At 49.7% G+C, this 25,992-nt stretch overlaps 1 protein-coding gene and 1 long non-coding RNA gene across 7 annotated transcripts; one reads left to right on the top strand and one right to left on the bottom strand.

The window, feature by feature from the left end:
* Window positions 1–5,888: 5,888 nt before the first annotated feature.
* On the top strand, window positions 5,889–12,525 carry LOC143659061 (uncharacterized). The gene is made up of 3 exons (XR_013163417.1): window positions 5,889–6,258; window positions 10,295–10,414; window positions 12,338–12,525. It is a non-coding gene; the product is annotated as an uncharacterized LOC143659061 (long non-coding RNA).
* SMG9 (SMG9 nonsense mediated mRNA decay factor) lies at window positions 7,648–25,598 on the bottom strand. 6 transcript variants are annotated; one of them, XM_077131599.1, is made up of 15 exons: window positions 25,307–25,597; window positions 23,065–23,224; window positions 22,716–22,871; window positions 20,337–20,411; window positions 19,989–20,256; window positions 19,797–19,894; window positions 18,128–18,240; window positions 15,026–15,137; window positions 12,964–13,059; window positions 12,451–12,536; window positions 10,945–11,051; window positions 10,058–10,165; window positions 9,736–9,828; window positions 9,305–9,449; window positions 7,648–8,135 (listed from the first exon to the last, which is right to left on the bottom strand). In XM_077131599.1, exons 2-15 carry the CDS (start codon window positions 23,140–23,142, stop codon window positions 8,057–8,059), a joined length of 1,614 nt encoding a protein of 537 aa, XP_076987714.1. In that variant the 5' UTR covers window positions 23,143–23,224; window positions 25,307–25,597; the 3' UTR covers window positions 7,648–8,056. The 6 variants fall into 6 exon arrangements, with proteins under 6 accessions (XP_076987714.1, XP_076987715.1, XP_076987716.1 ...); XM_077131600.1 differs by having other exon boundaries at window positions 9,736–9,864; window positions 23,145–23,224; window positions 25,307–25,596; XM_077131601.1 differs by lacking the exon at window positions 25,307–25,597 and adding an exon at window positions 23,414–23,515 and having other exon boundaries at window positions 9,736–9,864; window positions 23,145–23,224.
* Between the last annotated feature and the right edge of the window lie 394 nt (window positions 25,599–25,992).

Here is a 25,992-nt window from a genome sequence, read left to right as displayed (position 1 = left end):
CTCACCCCGCAAACCAAACCTTAACAAAACCAACTAATGAACCGAAAAAGGCCAATGTGGTGAAAACGAGGGCTGCAGGTGCTGGGGTTCAGGGGATAATGACCTGGAGGGAAGGACCAGAGCTTGCCACCCTGGTAGGGGGTGGGTAGGGGGCTGCGAAGGGGTGTGAGGCAGGTGGGCCCCAGTTCAATGTGTCTAAGAGGGACACATTGAACTTGGGGTAGGAAGTTGGGGGAGGGGGGAGAGGTTCCAGGGGGTGGGCAGAGGTACTTGTTTTACTTTCAATCTCATATCCTTTTCTGAAGACTTCCCGTGTCCCAAAGGCAGCCTCTGGAGGGTGGGGAGAGGGGGGCAGCCCATAGGTGCCCAGAATGGCACAAGGGTGCCAGCATCCAGGTTAAACAGCCAGAGAGGGCGGGCATCCTCGGAGAGGGGGGCGGGGGTCCACTGGGCTCGCCTCCAGGCAGAGCTTGGGGACAATAGACTGAGAGGGGAGGTGGTGAGAGGGTGAGCGGGTAAACTGTGCATCAAAGGAGAGTGGAGCCAGAGGGTGAAACCCCGTGACCTAGGTCGATTCTTGTTCCAAAGAGATGGCGGCTGTGTCTGCGCTTGGGGATGAGACTTCAATATGTGTTTGGGCGTCGTTTCCTCAGCCCGGGGGCCCCCTGTTTCTCTATGGCTGTGTGGGTGTCTGCGTGTGCGAATGTTGGGATTGTGAGGAATAGCCATGGGTCCGAGAGTGGGGTGGCTGTGGGCTGGGGTTTCTGAGTGCTGCACGTGTCTGCGTGTGAAGAGGGCACGCACCTGGCACACGGTGGGCAAAGCTCTCTGTGGGCCTAGCCTGGGCATCCCCGGGAAGCCACACTCCCTTGTACCTGCCTCCGTCAGGGCTTGGCAATTCAGAGGGTGCAAAAGTGGGTGACGCCCCCACACCTGCCCAAGCCTAAACTCTCACCTGCCAAATAAAGTTTCATGCTTTTAAAAAGAATTAACCTCCCAGATTGAGGAGTTCGGTCAGGAATGGGGGTGGTGGCACCCAAGGGCTTCTGTGGGCTTGGACAAGAGTCAGGGAAGGTCCTCAGCATTGACTGTGTCCTGAAGGATTAGGGGAGGAGAAGGGCGAGTTTCCAAGTTGGGGCTGAGTGTGGTGAAGGGAGGGAGGCCAGAATGCGGCTGGGGGTGTGCCAGGAGTCAGTGGGACAGCCCTGTGGGGTGCGTACGGCAATTACCGACAGAGAAGCTGGGAGGGCAGGAGCTTCCAGAGGCTTGGCAGTCCACGCGAAGGGAAGCCGATTCACTGCCCAGCATGGCCGGCTGGGCCAAGGGCCCAGAAATGTTTAGGAATGGAGAAGAATCCTTTCTTCTGAGTATGGGGTTCCAGAACTTTGGCAGCTCAAGATGAGAGCTCAGATCCATGGCTCAGGGAACCCAAGAAGGACTTGGGGAAGATGGATGGGACTGGAACAAGTGGCCATTGGCTTTGGGGGGATGTTGTGGGGGGTGGGGTGGGCTCAACTCTCAGCTAAAGCAATCCAGGGAGTGAAGATGCAATCTGGGCCTCCCTTTGGAAAGTTCTGGATGCTGCAGGTCGTGGGGAAGGAGGCAGCCCTGACTTTAGAGGGGGATGTGCTGCCTCCATTGTGTGGGGCTGGCTGATTTAACAGGTCATCTCTGAGGAAGAAGTCTGTTCCATCTTGAAGTCTTCCAAGGTCCGTGACGATCACAAGAAGGTGCAGGAGGCTGGGGTGAGGCCGGGGCAGAGGGGGCCTGAGGTGCCAGAGAATTGGCCTCACCCCTAGCTGCTCCTACCTACTCTAGCATCTGGTGACCATTCTAGCCTCATTGGGGTGCTTCAAATTTGCCCAACCCTGTAAATCAGTTGCAGACTAAAAGGTCCCACTTGGAGGATTAAAGGAAGTACCAGTCCTCTGCTGAAGACTTCTGTGCTTTGCCAAAATATTCCTCTCTCCCTGGAAGGCCTTCCCCTTGGCCCCGCCAGGACTTCCTGGGGTTCTCATGGGATTTTCTGTACCAAAGGGGGTGAAGTGGGATCATGGTAGGGAAATCTCAGACCCCGGATGTGTGAGACAGATGGTCTCTTCCAAATTCAGGCTCACAAGCATCCCACATGCCTCTACACTGTGGACCCTGAGATATCACCCAGAACACAGGGCTCGGGTGGGGCTGGGATGGGAAAGTCAGTTGGGGATATCACATCTCTCACCCTGGTCCTTCCTCCCCTTCACCCTCCTCAGCCAACTGGTCCCTGTGCCCTGTCCCTTCTGCCTCCACCTCTCCCTGCCATCCTCCATCTTGAGCCCCTCAGCCACTGCCCCCCACTCAGGGCCTGCCCTTTTGACCCCAGTTCTGTCTCTCCCAGCTCCAGTTTCTTCCCCCATAAGACCACAGATGGGCCTTTCTAATGTCCACAGTGGATCTCTCCCTCCCCAGGCTACCCTGCCGAGAACAAGCTGCTTACTAGGGCCCAGGCCCTGTCCAAGCTGGCCGCTGCCTGAACAGTAAAATCCTGAGTCTTCCTAAAAGAGCAGGTGGGGCCCTGAGAAGTTGTCTCTCCATTTCACAGGTGAGGAAACAGACCCCCCAGCCTCTCCCACCCCTTAGAGGAGAGGGAGATAAAGGCTGCAGAGGAGGGGTGGGTGGGGGTGGAGTGGCTTGCCTGGCATCTCCCTGCTGAGTTGGCACTGTTGGGATTAGATGAGGTCATGCAATCCCAGATGGCAGAATGGGCAGCTCCTGCCCATGTGTCAGAAAGGACACCTGCATGGGTATGCCGAGGTTCTGGAGCAGAAGCAGGACAGGGGAACACAGGCACTGAGGGTGGGCAACATCTCCAAAAATGCACCAGACCTGTCAGGCCGTTGTTGCTCTTTGGGTCTGGGGCTGCAGCAATCATGGAGGTCTCTGCATGTAATGGGTATTCGGCTGTGCGTTGATGGTGAGGGTGGGATGGGTTGATCAGAGGAAACTGGTCCATGTGCTGGCTCTGCTGCAGGCTGTAAAACGTTTAGCAAGTGATTTTTACCTCCTTGAGCCTCAGTTTTCTACTCAGTAATATGGGGACTTAATGAAATTATGCTTCTGGTTCAGATAGTAGCTGGCCCAGAGAAAACATTAAGAAACTATTAACCATTATTACCAGTGATGTGAAGATTCTATTTGCAACCTCAGTTCTGCAGTGTCAATCACAGCACCTGCTGCACACAGATGCTAAACAAAGGCATTTAAGAGTTTGAATGCCAGGCTCAGATCTCAGTCCCATTCCCAACACTTCATGCACTAGCTGGTGACCTTGGGTGAGCTATTTATCCTCTCAGCCTCTCTGTTTTCTCATCTGGAAAAACATGGATAGGAAGAGAATCCTCCCGTTCCAGGTGGTTTGAGGCTTTTACGAGATAGTTGCTTGCAGTAATCAAAAAATAAGTAAACCATTTGGCCCAGGGCCTGACTTATTGTTAGATTCTCCAGGCTGTTACCGATGAGTGAGGCCTCAGACACTTTGGGCATGCAGAGGGGTCTAGAGAAAGAGGGGATGACTCAGTGAAAATGCCCCCTTACCTGTTTTTGTTCAAGACCACCAAATCCCAGAGAGAGAGAGCTGGGGGTCAAGTAGCCCATGGGAAGCAAAGTCTTTCAAGCAAGATGCTGGAAGAGGAGTCCTGTGAGCTGTCATAGGAGGCCAGGCCTTAAGGTGGGGAACCTGGCAAGCAGCAGCAGCCAAGTTGCCAGCCACACATCATTCACTGGCAGATGTCAGGCTGGATGTTGGTCTCACTGGGGGGACAGGCTCAGGGAAGTTGACCTCTATCAGTGCCATCTGGGGGAGGGCAGATAAGGATCCCAATGCAGCCTACACAAATGTGGTAGAAACAACTGTGGATTCCATGCTGTACCTACATGACAGGCACCCAAGCATCATCACATCCCTGCTTTCCGGGCTGACAAATACCTTCAGCCACTGCTACTGGGCCGTTACAACTTCCTCACCATCACATATGAGTGCTTCACCGCCATTAGGCCTAGCCGGCCTAAGATCCTGCAGCAGGGCAAGTGTTTCTATTTCTTCTGCCCTGAGGTGGATGTGGACATGACTGCCTCCCGCAGCCAGCGACCCAGCACCATTTGGGATGGCTGTCAGTCATGGCAGGAGGGTGAGACACAGTCTCTGGGGGGCTAGGGTAGGTGGCCCCTTGAGGGATTGTCTTGCTCCTTCCCCCTCATTGTCCAGCTGAGGCCAAGAGTGGGAAAAGCAGTCACCCAGGGTCACACTGTGTGAATGAACTAGGCCCAACAATGACATGATGTTCATGGCTGCCATTTCCTGAGAATTGACCCTTTTCATTTACAAGTGAAAGAGACTAATCACTTGCATTTAGGGGTAAAAGGGCATTTACTGGCTTGTGTATTTGAAAACTTCAGGTTGTGCAAATGCTAGGCATTCAATGCGGATCCTGGCACCTGGTGATAACAACATACTGGCCCCTACTGGTGAGGGCACTGATGGTTATTGAGGGCTACTCACGTGCAAGATACTACTCTCATAAACTCTTTGCATCATCACCACAGTCCTTGGAGGCTGGCACAACTACTATCTTACACATTAAAAAAATGGAAGCCCAGAGAGGTTTGCTAATCTGCCCAAGGCCACACAGATGGCAGGAGCGCAGCTAGGACCTGAACCTGGCAGCCTGGCTCGATAGCTGGCATCCTAACTCAATGTGCTGGAGCCCCAGCAGTTGTTAGGATCACCAAGCCATGCTCTGGTTTCCTACAGCAGAAGCTGTGAAGGATCCATGGTCTTCCCGCTCTCCAAGTGGCATGCTTTCCTGGTGGCCATGCCCAAGGTCTCTCAGTCCATCCTAGTGAAGGCTCGCTGCAGCAGCACATTAGGCTCGTAGCAATAGTAGCCTGCAGCACCAACCTGGGACCTGCGCCAGGCACACTGAGTGTGGCGTGTGACCTCTGCACGCTCATCCGCTCCCTGGAATCTCCCGCCACGTCCTCAGCCTGGACAACAACTTCCTCACTAAGCTGATTCAGCAGAGAAGGGCTGGCCCCTGCACAAATCCTGGGCGTGGTCCACAGCTTGTGGATGGAGGTCACCAAGGTGCTGGTAGTGGAATGGTTGGACCAGGCCTCTGGGGATGTCTCTGCATCACCCAGGAGCTCCTCTCTGCCAACTGGGCACGTTGGCTGCTGCAGCATCTCTTTGCCACCACCTACTGATGCTCCATCCATCCCTGGACGTGGCAGCCAAGAATGCCCAGAGCACACTGATTTAGGTCTCCCTCAACATCTCTGACCCAGCTCCCAGAAAAGGCTGATGAGTCCAGATGCAAACCTAGGGGGACTGAGGGACACAGGGTCTACCTGTCCCCAGGCTGGATGGTATTGGAGGATGGTAGGAAGAAAGTCAAGCTCCAACTCCCCTGGAGTCAGCACATGCCACCTTGTGCTTTTTTGCCCTGGGTCTTATGCCCTCTCTGGTCACTGCTCCTACCTTCCCACTCTGGTGAACTTGCAAATCAATCAGCAGTCCCCTTGCTTCCCAGGGGACAGGTAGATTTTGATGAGGTAGGGAAAAATCAGATTTCTAGCTTGAAATTGTTGGATTCCTGTGCAGGTTGGGGCAGTGGGGCAAAGGATCTGGAAACACAGTGGTCAGAGGACAGTGAACTTCAGAGCTCGGCAGGTCTCAAGGAATATCTTCAGGTCAGGCTGGAAGAAGGCCAGGGAGGCAGGTGGGCTTGGCTAAGTCTTATGGATGGGGAGGTATTCTAGTTTGCTAGCTGCCAGAATGCAACACACCAGAGGCGGATTGGCTTTTAATAAAAGGGGATTTATTTCGTTCTTCAGAGGAAAGGCAGCTAAGTTACAACTGAGATTCTTTCTTACATGGGAAGGCACAGGGTGCTCTCTGCTAGCCTTCTCTCTAGGCCTTTGGGTTCCAACAACTTTCCTCGGGGTGATTTCTTTCTGCATCTCCAAAGGCCTGGGCTGAGCTGCGAGTGCTGAGATGAGGTATGCTGAGCTGCTTGGGCTGTGCTACATTGAGCTCTCTCATTTAAGCACCAGCCAATTAAATCAAACATCATTCGTTGCAGCAGGCACACCTCCTAGCCGACTGCAGATGTAATCAGCAACAGATGAGGTTCACATGTCATTGCCTCATGTTCACAGCAATCGATCTAGGCACCTTCACCTGGCCACGTTGACAACTGAATCTAACTACCACAGAAGGTGAGGGGTAGAATATTGGGCAGGTAGATGAGAGACTCTGGTCATTATCTGGAACTGATTAAGTTTCCTGACAGGGTGGAGTGGCAAGATTTGAGGGTCAGGGCTAACTTGGGGTAGGTAAGGTAAGGTTAGTGCTTCCCAAAGTGTGTCTACCCGGACCCGGAGAGACACACTTTGGGAAGCACTGACCTTAGCACACAGACTGTGTATCTTACCAGAATAGAAAAGGGAAAGTACTACTGTATTGAGGGAGGGTGGTGTATTTATTTAACTGAAGGGAGGGCCTGGCTTTAAATTAAAGTCAAAACTATTCTGGAGGCTCCTCTTACACAAGCTTCAGCTAGATATTGCTAATTACCATGGACTGCCAAACCCCAACTAAAATAATTTCTATTAACCCTAAAGAACAACTAGGGGCTCTATCTGAGATTCTACACATGTTTTACATGCTAAGATTACTTTCCAGAAATGTACAAACTCCAGACGGTTCCTAGGCCAGATAAGTACTGAAACCCAGAAGGGCCAGCCTCTCCAAGAACATCAACTAGTTCTAGCTTCCTATCCTATATTAACAACACTGCTTTCCAAAATGAAAAAGTTAGAATGGGCATAATCCAAATACTCCTAAAGATTGGGAGAAGGATCAATGGGGAAGGTGGAATTACAAGAGAACATAGGATTTAACAAATGAGTATGATCACTGAATCATGATATTGATATTTTAGTCTTCAGTGTCTTGGAGCAGCTTTAAGGAAAAACCTAAAACTGGAACTGTAACCTGTACTGAACTCTGAAATCTGTTCTATAACTACCTGTCACAGTGTACTTTGAAACTTATTGCTTTTTTGTATATATATTTCACAATAAAAAATGTTTTAAGAAAATTAATACACAAATTAAAGTTAGGAGTTGTTTTGAGCCAGATGAGGTACAAGGGCAGAGACCGTTGCAATCCATGGTAAGTATATAGTTAAGTCACTGTATTTAATTAAGGACACACCCTGACTTTTAGCCACAAGCAGGAACTGTATTTAATTAGAAACCTAACCAAAGGCAAGGTGCCTTCCAGTGACAGTAGAGGACACCATGGTAGCTACTGTATTCAGCCGGATGGGAACTGAATTTTCCTATCCATAACACAGAGGTGGGAGGCATAACCTGTCCCAAGGAACAGGAATACCCCTTTCTAGAGGTTTCTTCCTAGAAAGCTGCAGGGTCCTACAGCTCCCGACAGCTCCACTGGATCACTGTGGAGGTGTTCTTGTAGGAAGCTCAGGCTCCACTGGGTAGGTCAAGGATAATCTGCCCCTAAGAGCTGGGTCCCAAATTTGCCCAGCTTCCAGGACAGCATGGTGTGGGGAGAGGAATAAGAGGACTATAAGAAGAGGCTTCTATGACCATATTTATTTCAACCACCAAATGTGCCCCAAGAAAGAGCCCTCCAGACCCTGTCTCCCCTTATAGAAAAGGACTTGGAGTCAAGGAAGAAGGACCTGTGGTCCCCGTCCTCACAGAGGGAGTCCCAATGGAGTGCGGGCTTCCTGGGATGACCATTCAGACTCTTCCCACCATCTGCCCCATGTGGACTCAGGATGGGCTGCCCCATCCCAGGTGGGGGGCAGGATCTCTTCAAGTCACCACCTGGACCATCCTGGACACCTCACGGCACTGAGGGAAGTTGTGGTCTTTTGTCCATCAGATAGTCACTTTCCTTCCACCGGGAGGGGGACTTGTGTGCTCCTTCACCATCCATTGGGACCCAGAAGGGGGTCGCTGCATGACATTCCTCCCCTCAGCCTCAGGCCAGCAGGCGGCTGTACTCTGCCAGGGCAGAAGATTTTTTCACCCCATCCCAGATCCGGGCAGCATAATGGAACCTGAGAGAGGAGATCAGGAGTCAGGGCTGCCCTGGCTGGAGCTCCACCCAGCCTAGTACCTGTCCTGCAGGTCCTCTGTGTGACAGAGATGTGACTCTAGGCCTCTTGGAGTTGCTCTCTTCAACTGGGATAGAGGAAGATGCCAACATTGATGGGAGGTAGTTGGGCTAGGGACTAAAGCCTCAAGTTTCTTCTCCCATCTAAGAAAACTCTCCCTACCAAGCTCAGTGCTGGCTTTTGTATGTAGGGATTCTTATCTCCACCTCCCTCCAGAATTGTGATGATTGCAATGTCTAAGAGCAGCTGTACAACTCTCCCACTACCCAAATTCTCCTCTTCACTGCCAGACCTTGGTTTAGACCAATGAGAGGAGCAGAGCTGGGGCAGGATGCTGGCTGTGCCCTGCCTCACTCAACAGAGTGGCTTCCTGCTGCTGTGCCTGTACTCCCTGCCCCTTCTGGCCACAGCTGACTGCAAACAGACTTTGGGGAGCCCAGCTGGAGGCTGCCCTAAGCCAATCTATTTCTCTTTCACACAAGTTTGGACTTAAGATGAGACAGACCCGGATCTATTTGCTGTGGGCTCTGGACATACAAAGTTGCATAAAGTAGGACTGGGGAGGTGGTAGAGACCGATGTGAAAGTGGGTGGTAAAGACAGTGGGCAGGGAGGAAGGGAAGAAGGAGCCAAGGAGATCATGCAAGCCAGTGAGAGTTGTAAAGTGCAACTCCTGCAATCCCTGATGGCTTTCTGGTTCTGTTTTCAGGTCCTAATAATAATAATAAGCTTAATCAGGTTGACTAGTCCTATTCCTAACAACCAAATGACCCTGATCACAGATACTTCCTCACTGAGTGACCTCGGGGAAGTCATACTTACTCTAAAATTGTCCCCCTAGTAAAACTGGGGTGAAGACTTACACCTTACTGGCTAATCAGGAGGTTTCAAAGCTGTGTGTGAAACCACAGCATGTTGTCTGGCATGAGAGAGGCACTTATAAGATGGGAGCAATTATCATTATTCCAAATTAAGGACACAGGTCTGGAGAAGGGTGGGAACTTAATGAAGTTACACAGATCTCTGGGAGCCCCCTTCTGTCTGCACCAGGGCAGGGCACCTCAGACTACCCCTCCTCTGCTAAGACCACCTCCCTCTATCAAGAGTTCCTACCAGTTCTTCTCGGTGAGGATCGTATGTGACAACTGTGGCCGGGCCATGGACATCACTTGGCTCCGGAGCTTGCTCACCAGGGACTGGAAACTGGGGTGGCCACGGTACCCAGGCAGGAGGGAGAAGAGTGGGCTAGACCCGGGTCCTGGGGGAGGAGGTGGGGAGGACAGCCTGCTGAGAGAGAGTCTTCCTCCCAGTCAACTGGCTTTTCTGGAATTCAAGGAGCACCTCAGGTTAAGCCCTGGCCCAGCTCTTCCTGCATTTCCACGATTCTGAAACAAAGTCCTAGGAAAGGGTTCAAGAGCTCCCTGGGGACAGGCCAGAGTCTCCCCTCAGAACAGTGTATAGGGGTTGGAGGGGGGAGCCATGCCACCCCACACCAGGCAAGGAACTGTCTCCCCAAGGACTGGATTCCCCTGCAGGGGGAATACCTGCTCTTGGTGGGTTTTCACTCTCTGCTTCGCTGTCCATGAAGGGCACCAGGAATAAGTTGACCTCAGAGTCTAGGAAGTCAGGTGGGAGCCCTGGGAAGACGTTGCACTGTAACATGGACAGAGTACCTAGAGGAAAGAATGTATCAGCCTATAAATAAGTGCATGTGTGTGTGTGTGGGTAGGTGTATGGGGTGGGTGTGGGGGTTAACAGTTGAGATGGGGAATCAGGTTAGCTTGGGGGTCTGTGCCATGGGATTGAGTCAGGAATTAGGAGGCTGTTGGACAGCCTTGAGGGGCTGAGGGATGTGGGGACCCTCACCCTTGTAACGCAGGTGGGAGTGAGCCATGAGCTGGTCGATCATCAAGTGCATCTGTCGCAGCTTTCGGGGACAGAAGTCCTCTCGGCGAGCTTTATTCTGCAGGAAAACTGAGGGCAGAGATGGGGCTCTTGTGAGACAGGGTTCAGTTCTCAGGGACTCCCCATCTTGCCCCAAGGATCTGCCTTTACCCCCCAGATCAGATCTACAACCTAAATAGTGGTGTATTTTCATTTTAGTACCAGGCCCTCCACTGAGTGACGAAGGGGAACTACAGATGAGTCAGCTCTGATTTTCTGCCTTCAAGGAGTCTCCAGTCTGATGGAGAAGATAGACAAGGAAGGTGGCCATATGGGCAGGTGTGTGATGGGAGGCACAAGGTGCTTAGTGAGCCAGAGGAGGGAGAGATGACCCTGCCTGGGAGCGGAAGAGGTGTCAGAAATGAATTAGACCTTTGCAAAAGCAGAGAAGAACACAGCATGCAAAGGAATAACACATACAAAGGGTAAAGAAGGAGAACAGGGTGTATGGGGGACACTCAGCTTCACTGACATTTGTTTCCTGAGCCTCATGTGGGGAGTTGCCAGGAAAACAGAAATGGCCAGAACTGGGTCCTGCCACCAAGAGGCTCCCAGTCTGATTATGAAACCAGCCCCCAACCCCAGGTGGTCATGCCCTATGTGGCTCGGATGGACAAAGGGATGGGGATCTTAGAGGAAGTGGGTGCTAACCCTTTTTAAACCTCCTTCCTCACAAGTCTCAAGAGTACTCCTCTCAGCGACCTGTCCCTCCCTGTTCTCTCCATTTCCTTATAGTGCTCCTACTTCTCAGCTCTTTCTTTCTCTTGCCTACCTCTCCTCCCTACCCCCCACTCCAGAGAGCCTCTCACCCAGGTGGGGGTAGTACTCGGTGCCTTCATCAGAGCCTGAGGTGCTGCTGGACTCGTGGCTGGGGGACGGGGTGGAGGGCTTCACCATCTCTGCTGTCTGGAGGAACCTTGGGGTTTGGAGGGAGAGCTTGTTGAGTGTGCACTGCCACCCCATATCCCATACTCTAGGTGCTGGTGATTCAGTCATGTCCCCCACAAAAGATATATTCAAGTCTTACTCTGTGTTCTTGTATGGGTGAACCCATTTATAAATAGGACATTTGAAGCAGTAATTATTGAAGTGTAGACCCATTTGGAAACAGGATCTTTGAATCAGGGTGGGCTTTAATCTATATGACTAGTATATTTATAAGCAAAGGACATTTGGGCATAAAAATAGTAAACTCCCATTTATCAAGTGCTCACTATGTGCCATGTACTAGACTGAATGTTTTCAATTCTTTAACTCACTCAATCTGCACAAAACAGTTTTGCCAGTGAGGAACTGAGGAGGGGGGAAGACATACCCAGTAAGAGCCAGAATTCAAACCCAGAATAGCCTGATTTTGGAGCCATCTGCTTCCTTAATCTCAGCTCTCCCTTCCCTCTAAGTTCCTGTTCTTTCCTTCTGCCTGTGCCCCGTGCCCAACTCTGCTAACTTCCCCCACAGCTGTCTCCTGGGGCCTGAGGCCAAGAGGAACTGCTGAGGCCACGGGTTCTGAGTCAGTTCTGTCTGGGGACATTTTTGGAGACTCCTGCTGCCACAGGCAGGACTCCTGCTCAATCCCTATTCCCTCTCCTTTCCTGGGGGATGGCACACAGGCCTGGAATAGGTAGGCAACAAGACTCCAAGGACCAGAACAGTCAGCTCCTCTTGTTATTCATTCAACAAAGTGAATTTTGAATGGATGAGGTGCTGGGGACCACCTTCCCTGGCCCTATATTTTAATGGGGAGACAGACCATAAAGAGATCTGTAACATGTTGCATGTGATAAATGTGACGAAGGAAAAAAACAGCAGGGTAAGAGGGGAGAGTAATGGGAGATGCTACATTAGATGGTCAAGGAATGCCTTAGGTTGGGCTGAAGGTCACAATGGAGAGGGTCTAACAAGATCTACAGGAAATGTTTCTAGCTAAGGGACCAGGAGTGCAGAGGTGCAGGGCTGGGTGAGGAACAGGCTACTGTTGCTGCAGGGGAGGGAGTGGGGGTGAGCAGCGGGAGACAAGGTCAGAGAGGTGACTGGTACAAGCTCCCACAGGATTTTGTAAGCCATGCCAGGTAAGGAAGGACTTTAGATATCCTTCTGAGCAATGTACAAAGTCAGTGGAAGGTTGTAAATGTCTGTGGGTAGAAATGGAGAAGGGATCAGGGAGCTAGGTAGGATGGCTCACTCTGACTTACATTTTCAAAGGGTCTCTCTGGCTGCTGGGTGGAACTTGCGAGATCTTGGGCAAATGGCTCAGAGTCTCTGAGCCTCTCTCTCTTGCCTTGCTACCCCTATTACCACCTTCATCAGCTCCTCACCTGTACAGACTAAGGTCCGTGAACCAGTCCTGGACGACAATCACCACATGGCAGACTGTGAAGAGGAAGGCAGCAATCTGGAGAGACTGGGGTGAGAGGGAAGGGACAAGAGTTGAGGGACCCTCAGCTTAGAAATGGGGTTCCTGATCCCAGGACCTCGTTGAGGGGACAGCAGTGCAAGGGCCTCAGAGCCTCTGAGCATCAACACTTGTGAACAATGTACCAGGCAGTTTCTAATAGACCATCCCTAAATCCTGTAAGGCAGAATGCATCACCTCCATTTTATACAGCTGGATCCTGACGCTTGGAGGGAAGGGGCAGGGCCAGGACTAGGACTAGGATTTAAACCAGAGCTGACTTTCAATATGCTGTGTTCTCTTCCTACAGCCCTGGGGACACCCAGAGCTCTTAGGAAGCAGAATCCAGGGACTACCCAAATCCAACTTCCCCTCACCAATCGTAGGGAACAGGAGCAGCAAGACCTCACCTTGGTGCCGGGCTTGGCCCCCTCACCTGCATCTCAACGTAGGTGTGGGGAAGGTTGTACTCTGGAGGCAGTTTGCGGTCGTTGTTGATGAGATGGTCTAAGATGGATGGGCTTAGGATGGGCTGTAGGAAGATGGGGCTGTCAGGGAGGGGGATGAAGCCCAGGATCCTAGGAGTCATGACTACCCAAGTTCTACATGTTCAAGGCAAATAAATTGCTTCTCTCAGGACAAAATAAGCTCATAAACACAAGCAGGAGGCTTCTGATTAGTATAGTTCTAGTCAGCTAAAGAAAAAAGTTTCAAAGCAGATAAGACTTTCCTTAACTCCTTTAAATAGTTATACCAGTCTCAAGCACCTCAATGCTCAAATAGAAGAAACTCCTAGTGCTCAATAAATTTAACATTTACAGGAATGAGTCAGACCTCTTAAAAACGCTTTACAATGGTAGTTATTACAAATACTTTGAAAACCCTACTAAGGTAATTACTCAGGTAAAAACAAAACAAAACAACAACAGTTATTAAACATGGACTACAGTTAATAGTACAATTATAAAAATGTGCTTTTATCAATAGTAACAAATGTACCACATCAATGCAAGGTGTTAATAGGATGATATCTGGGAATCCTATATTTAATGTATGATTGTTCTATAAAACCACAACTGCTTTACTAAAAAAAGTTTTCATCACAAAACAAAACAAATTAGGGTGAAAATTGGTGAGGATTTAAAATCTGTATCAGTGGATGTAAAAGAATGAATGGTGAACTCACCAAACTCTTCATAAAGGAGCACTGAATTTAAAGACTACAGGAACCAAATTAGTTTGATAGTCTATCAACTTCTCACTGCAGTGGGTGGGCTTCTTTCAGAAAGAGGCTCTCCCAACTGTTTACTTTCTAAAATCCCACATACAGGGCAGTGTTCTGTTCTAGTCCCTATGGTTTGGTGTGTTAACTTCTAAGCCTTCCCCTGGATTTCTGACCAAGATTGCAGCCATGTGTGATTCATCTCTTGGTCCCAGTGGTACCTGCACTGGGCTTGGCATACAGGTCTCATCACATATTTCTAGAATGTCTTCCACTTTCCATGTCATCAATGCCCACAGTGAACAGACTCCTGTGCTTCACGAAACGTAGTGAGCATTGATGATGAGCCAGGCTCTGGGTCCCAGCCCTAACCAAGAGAGCCAAGGACCCTTCCCTGAAGAACTCCAGACAGGAGGGGAGACAGAGCAGCACCTGTCACTTTGGCAGATTATGCGCTACGGTAGGAAGTAGACACAGGCCACATATGGGCGCTCAGAGGAGGCGACTGCCTAATGCAATCTGCAGGGAGAATGCATTAACTGGGCAAAAAAGCAAGAGTATTCTAATAATATCGCTACTAACAATAAGAGTACTGAGTAGCTACTATGTGTTGGGTGCTGTTTTAAGGACTTTACTTGTATCTTATTGAAACCTTAAAAAACCCTCTGAGGTAAGTAATATTACTCTACCCGTTTTACAGAAAACTGAAGAATGGAATTGTTAAATAACTTGGCCAAGGTCACACCCATGTAGGTGGTTTCTGAAGGAGTCAAGACACAAGATCCAGATGCCAGGCTAAAGGATACGGACTTAGCCCAAGAGAAAGGGAGAAACTGAGGAAAGCTGCCAGTCAAACACAGGACAGGTTAGCTCTAACGATAACACCTGGCCAGAATGCCAACCATACACCACATCCTGAGCAAGCACTTTGCCTGCACTATTTCACCGACTGTTTCAACCACCCTGTAAGGCTGAGTTCAAGTACCACTCCGATTTACAGATGAAGAAACAAAGTCCAGAGGAGCTAAATTTACCCCAGCCCACCCTTTTAGCCATTATACTACCATATTAGTCATGTTAGTGTTTATGAGATGGTTAGGAAGGGAGGCAAAATGAGACAAAAGGAAGAGACTGAGGGCCAAGAAAAGACAATTTGCACAACAATGCCCAACATGTCTGTGGCTTGGCTGGAACCACATGGAACCCAAGCAGGATTCTGGCTTAAACACATTTGGAGATGGGATGAATGGGGCATGCAGCAGGGTAGGGCAGTCACCTGTGTGTCCAAGAAAACGATCCGCTCTTGGGTAATAAAAAAGTCAATCCCACTGGTCTGGTTGCCCCCTCGTTCCTTCATTTCTGCGCTCTGGGCCCGGAAAACATATGCCCTGTGGAAAGGAGGGGGTGGGGAACATGAGAGCTCTGATTTCCAGCTTCTGATGCCTCCAATGTGATCCTGTGAGTGGGTATGTGAAACGTGGTTCCTGTCTACCCACAAAGCCTTCCTCCTATGGCCCCCGGTGTTTGGGGGCCATGCTCTGTATCATCTGTTTTCCCTCCTACTCATGAGCAGATGTATTAGTTCATTTAAAGGAGGAACAGACTGAGCTGTATAACAGCAGAGACTTTACCTATTCAAATCCTAGCTCTGCCTCTTCCTGGCTGTGGGGCTTTGTGCATGTTCCTTAACATCTTTCTCCTTGGTTTCCTTAACTGTAAAATGGGGATGATAATAGTACCAAGCTTCTTAAGAGTTCCTGTGAGGTTAATAATTATAAAGCCCCTAGAATAGTGCCTGATATCAAGTGATACACAATTGTTAGCTGGTACTTTCCAAGTGTACCTGTTAGACACCAAGCACTGGAGGTATTTCCAGGCCAATCAGGCCAGTTTCCACATTTCTACCTGTGCTTAGGGTTGGGGATGGTGGGGAGTGGTGGTCAAGAAGGCAGAGCTGGGCCTTGCTCCAAACTACTGAGCACATCTTGATCACTCCATGTCTTGGTCAAGTGATTTTACCACTTTCAATCTGTAAAACCAGTAATTGTATCTACCTCTCAAAGGGCAACTCCTACCTCCCTGAGATGTTTAATGCGTTGTCTGACAGAGCAGGCATGCTTCTGCTTCAGAAGCACTGTTCTGAAGATTTCCTGTGTGCCAGATACCAAGGATAAAGCAGGGAACAAGAAAGACAAACTCTCTGCTTCATAGAGCTTCTGGTCAAGCTCATCAATAAACTTAAGTAACAGACTGTGTGAGTGGGGAGGAAGAGAGGTGCAGTGCTCCAAGTGGGGATAACTTAGTGGTACTGGCGAAAGCTGTCCTCAAGAGAATGGTGATACCAGAGCAATGGGAAAAAGGGGTGTGGGGATGTGGGGGTGTTTGAAAACAGAGGAAGAACATTCTAGCAGAGGGCAAGTAGCTTTTGCTGGGATCAGATTTTGGCTTTGTAAAGGTCTCCCTTGTTGGTACGTGTTGAAGCCTATCAGGCAGGGCGTGGATAAGGGCTCTCAAGGCCAGAACTGACCCTTGTCTCCTATGGCTTCATTCACTCTGCTTCAGCTCCACAGCCTCCACTGTTCTGCACACAAACCAAGCAAATGCCCAGCTCAGAGGCTCTCCACTTACCACTGCCTCTGCTGGAATGTGCTACGTGCTACCTCCTTCAAAGACTGCTTTTTTCTCAAACCTCCTTTCCTTAGTGAAACCGTTTCTGACTATCCTATTTAAAATCATAACCCAACCCCCACACTGTGCTTTCCATAACCTCCATTTTCTTATTTTGTTATCAACGGATAACATGCCAAATAATGTTTTTTTTTACTTTCTCCCTGGTTAAACGGTAAGCCTCATGAGGACAAGGACAAAAACAAAAACAAAACAAAAACAAAACACCATTTTGTTTACTGTTGTATCCCCACGATCAAGAACAGTGTCTACATATAGTTGGCACTCAGTAGTTGAACGAAAGGAAGGAGAGCACTTAGAAAGTTCTTGGGGTGCTCCAAATGAGATGCTCATGGCTTAGACAGGGAAGTAGGATTGGAGAACACAGGAAACTGTGAATTACAAAGAAAATTAGGAGGTAAGCCTCTAAAATTTGGTGACAAGTGGTGGGACCAAAGCCTACCACACCACAGGCTGATGGGGCTCAAAAAGACAAGCTGGGTCAATAGATTCTCTCTAGCACAGGAATCTGAACCAAGAGCTAATGGGGACCATTTTGCCACTTGGGGGCAGCTGCAAAGTGGAGCCCTGTTGAGCTGAAGTCACGAGTGAGCAGAGGAGAGAGGGGATGGAAAAGACCTGGGAGAGAGACAGGTACTCCACCAGAGGCAGAGAAATCTCACAGCTCTGCTTCTAGAGGTTGCATATGCTCACAACAGTGGCTCATAATCTTTTCTGGGTCTCCACTGGCCCCTCTGAGATCTGATGAACACTATGTATCTCTAAAAGAAAAGCCAAGCTACAGATGTGGGCAAAATTCTGCTTATAGTGTTAGGGGGTTCACTGACTCCTTGATGCCCAAAAAAATCCTTTTTTTTTTTTTTTCAGATAACTTGAATGAGGCTATTTCTTACAGTTGATTTTTTTCTTAGACTGTAGATCCTCCCATGCTCTATTCCCTACCTTTCTGCCTTTTCTTCTCTGCCCTACTCTCCTTCTTCCCTCCCTCCCCGTTCTGGGCTCTATCTCCTAAGCTCCTTCCTCTTCCACAATCCTCTCCTAACTCTGACTTCAGCCCCCCTTATCTTCATAATCAGTCTCAGGACAGAGAATCCTCATGTCCAGTCCTCCCCATCCCAGAGGGTTGGAGCCAGTCTCCCAAGATGACACTGTAGGACTGAGGTTTGACTAATGTCCAGATTCCTACATCCAACTCTCTTTTCCCAGGCCATATCAGTCACCCTCTTTTGAGTGTCTGCCCTCTGCCAGGTGTTCTATAGCTTTCTGTGGCTTGAGCTTAACTTCATCATACTGAAACTCATTTTCCAGCTAAGGAAGTAGAATACTGGGACGTGAAGCAACCCTCCCAAGGTCAATCAATGGGTAGGGCACAGCTAAGAGATAGGTGAGCCTAAACCAAAAGATTTAATGATTACATTATTCTACTTCCTGGCTGGGCTCTGAATTTCCTTCAAAATGCTACAGCTGCAAGGCAGAAGGGAAGAAGATGGGATACCTTGGAGCTACATTCAGATTTGGTACAGCTCTTAATTACTCTCATCAAACAGATGAGGACAATGAGGTCCAGGGAGGGGAAGCAACTTTTCAAGGCCCCTCAGTAAAATATTGCAATCCCCAAGCCCATCCTTCCCCTGCCCCATGTGGGTGCCCTCCTCCCTCCGGTTTCCCATACCCTTGATGCCCCCCTCACCTCTGATCCTCTTCTGGGGTGTTCGCTGACAGTAACGACATGATCATGGACTTGCCAGTCCCCTGAAGGCCCAGGACACCAACTACCAATACATCGGTTTGATCCAACAGGTACTGTGGGAAGACATGCGATGTGGCTCTCACAAATTCGTGAGCTGTTAGGGATGGATGGAGATGGGGGACCCCATAGAATGGTGTGGATTGCCTGCCTGCCTGCCTTGTCGAATATGAAGAAAAAATTCTTAAGCCCTAATCCCCTTAACTGGTCAAAGGGCCTGTGTGTGTGGTAGGAGGGGGTAGGGTGGGTGGGTGGACTGTTCTGGGCACAGCGAACAGCATTTGTGGGGGCTGTGAAATAGGAAAGAGCCTGGTATGGAAGAGAAGCTGAAAGGAAGTCAGTGTGGCTAAAACATACAAGGAAAAAGAGACATTTGACCTTAGGGAAGAGAAGGTGAGAGACAGAGAAGTAATGAGAAGGTAGGAGAGAACAGTTTTTGGTAACTGAGGGCTGTTGGGTGGACTTCTGGGAGGTTTCTTGCTTTAGGTAAGTTGGGAAGACATGGGAGTGGAGGGAAGGGAAAGGAGGATCAGGCCTGGTTCTTGTCTGTGGGGTTTGAGGCCTTCTGGGAACACCTTGGAGCCACTGCCTCTGTTGACTTTCACCACCAGGGGGCAAACAAGATGCTCCTCAAGGAAGACACAGCTATGTCCTCAACTGTGTCTACCCCTTAGAATCACCTGGAAAACTTAAAAAAAAAAAAGCTAATCCCAGGCCTGAACATAGATATAGTAAATCAGAGTATCTAGGTTGTCCCATTCAATATGGTTGCCTGTACCACAGGTGGTTATTTCGATTTAAATTAATTAAAACAAAATTTAAAATGCAGCTCCTCTGTTGTATTAGCCAAATTTTAAGCACTCAATAGCCATATATGGAGGGAGTGGCTATCATATTGGACAACACAATGACGGAACATTTCCGTCACCACAGAAAGTTCTACTGGACAGCACCAATGGCCTGATCACTGGACCTTTTTTTAAAAAGCCCTTCAGTTGATGTCACTGTGAGACTGGAAGTTGAGAGGTGGCAGGGGCTAGGTAGCAAATGGGCCCAAAGTGCTGCCCTAAGTCCTCATGCTGGAGAACGTGGGGGGATGAGCCTGGGAGAGTATGAGCATGAGTATGATGTGGCAGTAGGGGAAAAAAGCAACAGGAAAGGGAAAATGAAGGCTGGGAGCCTGGAAGGCAGGTATGAGTGTTCAAAAATATGAGGTCTAAAGTAGAGCGGGGGAAGCTGGGATGGTGGGGGCAGGGGAGTAGACCTTCTAAGAATGGCATTCAAAACAGTTAACATGGTACAGTGTGGCTTCTGACCATTCAGGAGGGGTGCTGGAGCAGGGTCTGGGAGTCTCCCTGCTGTGGGATGGTGCAAAGATCCCAGGGCACCTAGGGTGGCAGCAGAAGCACCTTTTTATCAACCAGCATCAAAATATTTTATCAACCGGCATAACTGAACAAGCACAAGCCACAGAAATTCAGCCTGAGTTAGGCGAGGACTTTGTAATTCCCAAAAGCTGTCCAGGCTGGTGTTGCCTGCCAAGAGGTAGGGGTGGAGGGGCAGAGGGTGTGGGACCCCGGGAAGCTCAAGTAGTGAGGCACTCCCCCGACACCTCAATGGCACTGTCACACCAATTCATCTGGTCATCCACCAACTTGATGCTGTGCTTCATGCGCTCTGGGGGCAGTAGTTTGGCTTGGCCCACGACAGCTGGAGACAGGAGAAAGCAAAAGACAGAGGACAGGATGAGAAGAGTGTGAAAGGGTGCTGGTTTCCAACCCAATTCTGCCCAGCCCTGACTCACGGTCCACAGATGCTGGTGCAGCAGTGCCCATGCCCCGGTTCTGGATCTGGTACACAGGCTGTGTGGGTCTCTGCCCTTCCTTCTCCCCCTTGGGTGGTGCAGGGGCTGCAGGGGGTGGTGGGGCAGTGCCCTCAGGGGTAGAGGTGCCTGTTGAGGCTGTAGGCCCCTTTCCCTCCTCCCGTGGCTTCATGAGGACGATGGGCTTCTCCAAAGGGGCTGGAGCAGGCGAGGTAGCAGGGGCTGGGGTTGGAGGTGGTGGCTGTTTTGACTATGGGAGTGAGAAGGTTCCAGTCAGTGGAACCCTAATCCCTCCCACCTCCCTCCTTCTGAAAGTTCTTCTCTACTCACCCGCTCTGCAGGAGGTTTTGAGAGGATGATGGGGGTTTTCTGCATGACTGAAGTGCTCGTCTCTTCACTGCCATCCTGCAGTGAGGGAAGGTGCTCAGAAATGGCTCCCCCTAGATCTAGTGAGCACTCCCAAAGGCCTTCATGTGCCAGGCACTATTCTAAATGCCTTCACAGATTAATTCCCTCAATCCTATCAATCTGATGAGGTAAGTACTATTATTATCTCCATTTTACAAATGAGGAAACTGCGAAACAGAGAGTTTAAGTGACTTGTCGAGAGTTTTGGCCAGGATTTGAACCCTGGCAGCCTGACTCTGGGGCCGTGCTCTCAACCACTCTGTTCAACTGTCTCTGTGGCACAATAAGCCCAGGTGGAAGGAACAAGGGCTCTGGAGCTAGATCAATCTGGGTTCAAACATGGCTCTGTCTTCTACTGGCTCCACGAACTCGGATAAAGAAAGGCCCTTGATTAGGTGTCAGTTTTCTTCTTTGGCAAAGAAAGATAGGTATTCCTTTCTCACAGGATTATCATGAGGATAAAGAGACAAAATTTGTAAACTGCCCAGCTAGCACCTGACACACTCAAGTCATCACTGTCTGAGAGCTGCCAGTTGCATCTACTACCCTAATCACCTCTCCCTGAGTCCCACACGGTGCCTTCTTCATGCCTCCCCCACCTCACTCCCTATCTTCTTAAGAGAGGGAAGAGTTCTAGATTTGAATCCTGGACCTTCTCTGATTCCTTAACTAACTTTGGGAAAGTCTGACCCCTCACTGGGCCTCAGTTCCCCCACCTCTGTACTGGGGATACTTATGTGAACTGCTCACTTCACTGGCTTGTGGTGAAGAACAGCCAAAAGGATTACATGAAAGTGCTTTGGAAGGAAGAAAAGTTATAGGGAAAGAACTGTAGGACAGCATGTGCGTTTCCTTCCAGGAGGTTTGGTGGGAGACAAATGACAAGGTCCAGGGAGGAGAGGATGGTACCTGCGCCCAAGGCTGTGAGGGTGGAGAGAAAATGATGGGGTGCAGCTACACTCAGGAGGGAGAATGTAGGCATGTGGAGTGAGGGTGGGGTGCTGGGTGCTTAAATGGCTGGGGGGGGCCAGGGAAAGAGAGGTGTCCAGGATGAGGCTCAAGGGGCTGTCACTGATAGGGGGACACAAAAGGAGAAGACATGATAGGAAGATGCCAAGGTCAGCAGGGGAACTGAGGAGCTCATGGGCCAGTCAGGAGGCTGCTGGAGCTAGCAGCAAAGTGAGAGATGAAAACAGAGATTTGGCAGTTGCTTGTTCAGGGATCGAAGCTGAAGCTGTCAAAGAGGGTAACATTCCCCCAGAAGGATGCGTATGGAGGGAAGAAAGACTGTGTGTATTCACTTACACTGCGACCCAAGAAAAAGGAACAAGCAAAAGTCCAGCTCACTGTGCTGAATAAATTATTCCTCATGTTTGCAGAATTTTATGATTCAGAAACTGGTCCCAACTACTACCTTCTTCATCCTACCAAACAGCTCTCAGAGGTGAATAGAGCCCTGCACAAAGAACACAGACGATAGGTTCCAGCAGTGAGTCACCCAAGGGTGGGAGGAGAGAAAGGTACGGCCTGGGCCCAAACTAAGGCCTCCTGATTTCCTGACCAGGTCATTCTCCCTACAGCAGGTAGAAGGGTGCTATGCTTGAGACTCAGCCAGACCTAGGTCTGAGACCTGGCTCCAAAGTTTATTCCTTCAGTGACTCATTTTCCTCATCAGTAAAAACTGGATTTATCACAGCCTCTATTTCATGGCATAGTTGTAAGAGCTCAGGAAGACCAGAAGGACCTAAAGTACTCTGTGCAGTTAAACAGACACATTGCTGCTGTTGGTGTTACACGACTCTTTAAAACATGTCCTCTGCTCAATCTCTCCAACGCCAATTTCACTCAGAGTGAAATCCAAAGTTCCTTCCAAAGCCTTTCAGGTCCTATAGGACCTGGCCGCATTTCCTCCACTGACCTTATCTCCTACCATCCTCCTTCCTTCTTCATCTAGTGCACCCAAACTGGCCACCAGGCTATGCCTTGAACACACCAGACATGGGCTGCCTTAAGGCCTTCGCACTGGCTTTTCTGTCTAGAATGTTCTTCATTCAGGTTTTGGCATGGCTTGCTCCCTCACTTCCTTCAGGTTTCTGCTAAAAAATTACCTCTTCAAAGTGGCTTTCTCTGACTGCTTCACCTAATACAGTTCCCTTTATCACTCTTCTTCCTCCAGGAGGGTTTTGTTTATGGATATTTTCCCAGCATCTAGATCAGTGCCTGGCACATGACAGGTGCTCAATAATAAACACTTGTGGAACGAGTGGATGAATGAACCTGCCCTCAGGTCCAGACACTCACCCGTCTCTCTCTCTCCCATGGTGCAATATAGTCCCTCTCCCGACCACCAGGCCCAGAGAGATTCTGGGGGCCGCCGGGGCCAGGTTCTTTCCACCGCCGCCGCCGCTCTATCCCATAGAGCCCAGGTTGACTGTGCCCAGACTCAGACATGGTTGTCTGTGGACAGAATGAGGGGATTCCAGAGTGAAGGGATGTCTCTCCCTACTCTCCCTGACTCACCCTGGACTACATGAAGGCACTTTCTTTCTAAAGAGGACTCTATGGATGTAGCAGCAAGTGCCAACTGGCTCCCAATATTCTGTCTCTGCTTTTTCCAAAGAAATAGAAACCTCAGTCCTTAACTGGGTACCTTGCTATTCAGAAGTTCTGGCCACCATAATGTGGTTTGGCACTCTTGGATATTTTCCTTTACAGATGGCTGGCACATACCCTTTGTCCTTCCTCTTTCTGTCTGGCTGGAATGTGGGTGTGGAAACGAGCTCAAGCTGCCATCCTGAACTGTGAAGGAACTTAAAGGAAAGAAAGTGTGGTAGAATGAGGAACAAGATGTGCATATCCCAAATTAATCCCAAAATGCTTTCCTCTGGAGGTAGCAAGAAACCAATGCATTTCTATCTTCTTTAAACTTTTAGTCAAAACTATTCCCAACTAATAATTGCCCTTCCCCAATATGAATACAGCTCATAGAGTAGGCTCACATAAAAACAGGACTTTCTCCTTTCTCAAATGCAGCAAGGTGTTTTCATACAATTCAGTAGCATGATCCCCAGTCCAGCAACGATTCTTTTGACTACATGTCACTGATATATGTGGGGGGAGGGAGACAACAATGTTTAAGGACATATTTTTGGCTTATTCCAAGGTGTTCCTTTGTATTTCGGTATCTGCATTCCCAATGTTCTGCCATTCCTTATGCTCCATATTCCACTTTAAGGACTCTAGAGTGTTTAATCTATTAAACAGTGTTACAAAATGCATGGCTACCTATACAACCCACTCCTCACCGGTTAAGTATTTGTTTACGGGTCCCTAGGGGGAGCTCTAGTTGTTAACACATCATTTCAGGGAGGTTCCTGAGTACTTAACTGCAGTTCTACATAGGGCCATCTGCCCCCTTCAGGGGTCTGGTTGGTAAAGTACGGCCTGTGGACCAAATCTAGCCTGCCCTCTGTTTTTGTAAATAAAGTTTTACTGAGACAGAACAACTTTCATCAATTTACAGACTATGAGTGCCTTCTCTGTACAATGGCCGAGCTAAATAGTTGTTACAGAGAAAGTACAACCCACAGAGCCTAAACTATGTACTCCGGGGCTTTTCACAGAAAAAGTTTACTGACCCTGAGAAAAAGTTTGTTTAGGTCTTAAGTGTCAGTTAAATCACTCTATGAATCTCCCACCCCCAACCCAGTAGTACACAGTGACATTAACAAGTCCCTGTGAGAGACTTTCTCTAGTACTTAAATGTCTGTTTACCGGATGCAGGGGTAACTGTGCCAGCCAGGCTGGGTTTTGTCTAGCTCCTCTCTCACTGCTCTAAGTAACCTCTTCCCCAACCACAACAGCGTTGAACACTTTGTCTTCTCAGACACCGGAAGACAAGTGCTTGTTTACGTGCGGAAAATGATTCATTCAGCACTTAAATGAACGTTTACAGTTCCTGGGGGGTGGGGGGGAGTCCCCCCAGACTTGCAAATTCTGCCACCCTTGCAATTAAATGTCTGCTTATACCTTATTCTGGAGCCCTCCCCAATACTGTTTTCAGGCCTCACTGGGGATTCTGCTGAGTACTAAGTGTCCACTGACACACCTATGAGGATCTCCTTTCCTTGCAAAGGTGTTCTTTTGCGCATTATTCTGGGAACTTCCACAGTATCTGAGTCTATTTACTAGCCCCGATGGGCTGTTAGCGCCCCAGAATTTAAGAGTCTACCTATACATAATTTGAGGGACCCCCCAACACTGTTTATAGCCCTTTTGGGGATTCCTCCAAAATGTATGCAGCCAGTATATTTTAAACGTCTATTTACTTGCCTCACTGAGTTGACCTCTCAGGAATTAAGGGTCCTTTGCAAAGTATTAGGGAAGAATCTCCCAATTCCTAACTCTGTATTTATGCCCACCCCAATAAGGGCACCCCAACCTCCCCAGAACTTAAAAGTCTATTTACATATTTTTGTAAGGATTTCGTAGTGCTTGAACATATATTTACAGGCTCCTATATGGGGCCGCCCCGAGAACTTATGGGTTTACGTGTTATTCAGGGGGCTTTCCCAGGAATTAGACATTTACGTGCCTCCAACCGGCACCTCACAACTGAAGTTTCTAGGAATGCATCATTTGGAGGCCCTTTCCAGTACTTAAGGGTCTGTTTATAGGTCCTCTATTAGGTTACTCCCAGAACTGATGTTCCTATCTACACATCGTCTGCCCCCGCGCGGGTATTTCAGGGTCCTTCCCCGGCTCCCTACTCAGTTACGCCCACCCGCCAGGGCGTCCCAGCGACCGTTTAACCGGCGAGGTGGGGGGCGGGGCCTCGTCCCAGCCCCGCCCCCGCCAGTGCGCGCGCCTCACGCGGACACGCGGGCCCTTACCTCAGGCGAGTGCTAGTCGGTTCCTGATGTGCGGCGCTCTCTCCCGCGGAGGGGAACGAAGGAGCGAGCGGGTGGGGACCTTCTGCTACCGGCCTGTGAATGGCGCCTAGGGGGTCGGGAGCGTGGGGGAGAAAGGGAGAAAGCGAGCACTGGTCACTCCAGAAGCCGCCTCGGGGTCCGGAAGGGGACCCAAAGAAGGCCTTCCCGAAGGAGAAAGAGGCGCTATCGCGGGGTCAAGTTGAGAGCTGCTGGTCCCGCGCATGCGCTACTGGCTCGGCGCTTTGGGGGCGCTAGACTGAGCATGCGTTAACGAAAGGGGTTTGGCCGCAGCACGCACGCGGATTACGAAGGGGAGTGGGGAGGGCTTGTGGCTCTACCTCAGTGCGCATGCACGTAGTTGGGGGACTAGGGGTGTGTGGGAAGAGGGAAACAGGGTGGGTCCGGAAATTTCGGGTTCGAGTCCCGTCTTCTCAGCGATGTTGGCAGAATGCGGTGGGGTGGGGCGGCAGGGAGGAATTTTAGTGTCCTGTGCTGAGGACTGAGGACACAGGAATGAATCAGACCTGGCGTGTGTCCCGGAAAATATCATGGTTTGTGGAGGGAAATGGCCAGGGGATCAGATCACTTTTGAAAGGGCGCAGGTCCAGCGGGGCTTTGAAGGGCGAACAAGGGAGGGAATAGTTAAC

Source organism: Tamandua tetradactyla, chromosome 16 (genome assembly GCF_023851605.1).
Source record: "Tamandua tetradactyla isolate mTamTet1 chromosome 16, mTamTet1.pri, whole genome shotgun sequence".
Taxonomy (NCBI): domain Eukaryota; kingdom Metazoa; phylum Chordata; class Mammalia; order Pilosa; family Myrmecophagidae; genus Tamandua; species Tamandua tetradactyla.
This window is presented reverse-complemented; position numbering and strand designations above follow the sequence as displayed.